The 2657-nt window shown below is 40.1% G+C and overlaps 1 protein-coding gene across 1 annotated transcript; it reads left to right on the top strand.

Moving 5' to 3' along the window:
- Window positions 898–1743, top strand: LOC107627355. The gene has a single exon (XM_016330197.1). The coding sequence runs from the start codon at window positions 898–900 to the stop codon at window positions 1741–1743; it is 846 nt and encodes a 281-aa protein (XP_016185683.1).

The raw sequence follows: 2657 nt of genomic DNA, 5'->3' as shown, positions 1-2657 counted from the left end.
CGGAGCACCACCAGAGGGGTGATGGAGTTGACTCACATGGATGCATTGCTGGCCCAAAACAAGTTGATTACCAATCAACTAGCATAGCTCACCAAGCAGATGGGGAAAAACCAAGTTGCAGCAGTCAATGTCCAACCACCAGCTCAAGAAGGGGTAAATGCAGAGAAAGAAGGTGATTGGGAGCAAGCCAATTATGTTGGAAACTCATCAATACGACCCTATGATCCACACTCCAAAACCTACAATACGGGTTGGAAGAACCACCCAAACTTTGGGTGGGAAAACCAGCAAAACCAAACTCAAGATCATAGAACCCAAAACTTCAACCATTTCAATAACTCCTCCTACCAACAACCGAATCAAAGATCATATCAACCCTCACACAACAACTCTTTCCAAGCTCCATATCAAGCACCAAATAGCCATTCTCAACCCCCCAATTCCAACCTACCACTACCATCTAAGGATAGATTGTCTCATATTGAGGCCATGCTTGGAGAACTTTGCAAAGAGTCTAAAGACATGCAAGCTTTCAAGGAGGAGGTGAGATCCAATATGCAAAACCAGGATGCAGCCATCAAGAAACTTGAAGTACAGATTAGATACCTATCCAAGCAAGTCCCTAACCACAATCTTTGTAATAACACAAGGGCAAACCTCAGGGAAGAATGCAAAGCGATCCTTCTAAGAGAAGGAGAGCTTTTGGAGGAAGAACTTAGCAAGCCATCAGAGCATACTCAAGGAATTCCAAAGAAGAAACTGGAAGAGAAAGAACAAGAAATTGACTCTGCATAAAAAGGGGAGAAGGAGAAGGAGATCCTAAAGCCATATGTACCAAAGGCACCATTCCCCCAAAAACTCAAGGAGAAGGAGAAGTCATACCCCAGGTTCCTAGATATGTTTGCATCCCTTCATATCAACATTCCCTTCATTGAAGGCCTTCAACAGATGCCTTCATATATCAAGTGCATGAAGGAGTTGCTGACTAAGAAAAATCCATTGAAAGGTGGACAAACAGTAGTGATGAATAAGGAATGTAGTGCTCTCATCCAGAAAGACTTGCCCACAAAGAAGAAGGATCCAGGGAGCTTTCACATACCTTGTTCTATAGGGGATACAAAGATTGACAAAGGATTTTGTGATTTGGGAGAAAGCATTAATCTAATGCCTCTGTCTCTCATGAAGAAGCTGCAAATTAATGAATTGAAACCCACAGATGTAATCATCCAATTGGCTGACAAGACTCAAAAACAAGCAATAGGAGTGGTTGAAAATGTACTGGTGAAGGTGGGGAAGTACTTCCTCCTTACGAATTTTGTTGTACTTGAGATAGAAGAAAGCTATCTCCATCCAATTATTCTAGGGAGACAATTCTTGGCCACACCCAGAGCACTCATAGATGTTGAGCAAGAGGAGTTGGTATTGAGAATACATGATGAACAACTCACCTTTCATGTTTTCAAGCCCTCACACGAAGCTGAACAAGAAAACAGAGATCTAAAGGACGATCACAATGAAGTACTCTTAAGGGAAACAAGCAGAGAATCACAAGTAGAACATGTGAAGACCCCCTTGGTAGAAATACAGGAAGTTCAAATGATACAACAACCAAGGAATCCTAAGGAAGAGCTGAAACCACAAGATTCAAGAGATACAATCCACAATGATCCTTCTGACACAGGAATCATCAAGGCACCACTTGAAGAAGAGAGGAGGATTGGGAAGAAGGTACCCAGGAGGTGAAAAAATAAAGAGATCCCTACAGAGGATTTTTCTCCAGGGGATAAAGTGATATCTATTCACCATCCATTAATCCCACCTCATCTTCCTATAATACCATCTCAGCTGCCTCAAGTGTACACAATCAATAGAATCCTCTCCTTGGAGCATGTAGAGATTCTTAAAGAAACAAATGGAGATAGATTCACTGTGAGAGGAGAAGACTTGAGACATTATGATCCCCCCTGACAAAGATCAACCGTCAAGCTAATGACGTTAAAGAAGCGCTTCATGGGAAGCAACCCATGTTTTATATCCTTTTAGTTTATGTTTTTAATAGTAGTGAATAAATCAGTACTCATGAAATTCAATTCAAGTTATATAAAACACTTAATGGAATTCTTGAATGTAACAGATAGTAAACAACAAGTTTGGTGTTGTGAGGCATACTAAAGAGATATATGAGAATCATATCATGTATATCTTGGGAGCCTTAATCAATTTTTTTTCTTGCACCACATGATGACAAACTAAGTTTGGTGTTCACCAATTTTATACACATAAATCATAAGACGCTAATTTGATTTGAATTCATGAGTAACACTTAGTTGTTTTAGTTGGTTATTGAATAAAAGTTCAAAAAGTAGTTAGCCATATATTTCATTTTGCTGCCACATATAAAATTAACTTTTGTTTTGTTTTATTGTTTTGCAAGGGTAATGAGGGAATGGATGAGTGGCATTGATAAGACAAGCCAAGGAGACTAGTTCGGCCACCACATGAAGGAATAAGCACATGTCCTTAAATGGGGGTGTTCTTGGGAAGTGTTGCCATGCAAACATTGGATGAACCAATGTGTCATAAACCCTACCTTGAAGACCGAACCCAACCACCTCATAAAGTGGTGATCCTTGTGCTCATATCACTTCAAAACCCAA

This window comes from Arachis ipaensis, chromosome B02, assembly GCF_000816755.2.
Source record: "Arachis ipaensis cultivar K30076 chromosome B02, Araip1.1, whole genome shotgun sequence".
NCBI lineage: Eukaryota > Viridiplantae > Streptophyta > Magnoliopsida > Fabales > Fabaceae > Arachis > Arachis ipaensis.
The sequence above is the reverse complement of the archived record's forward strand: the minus strand, read 5'-3'. Positions and strand labels throughout refer to the sequence as shown.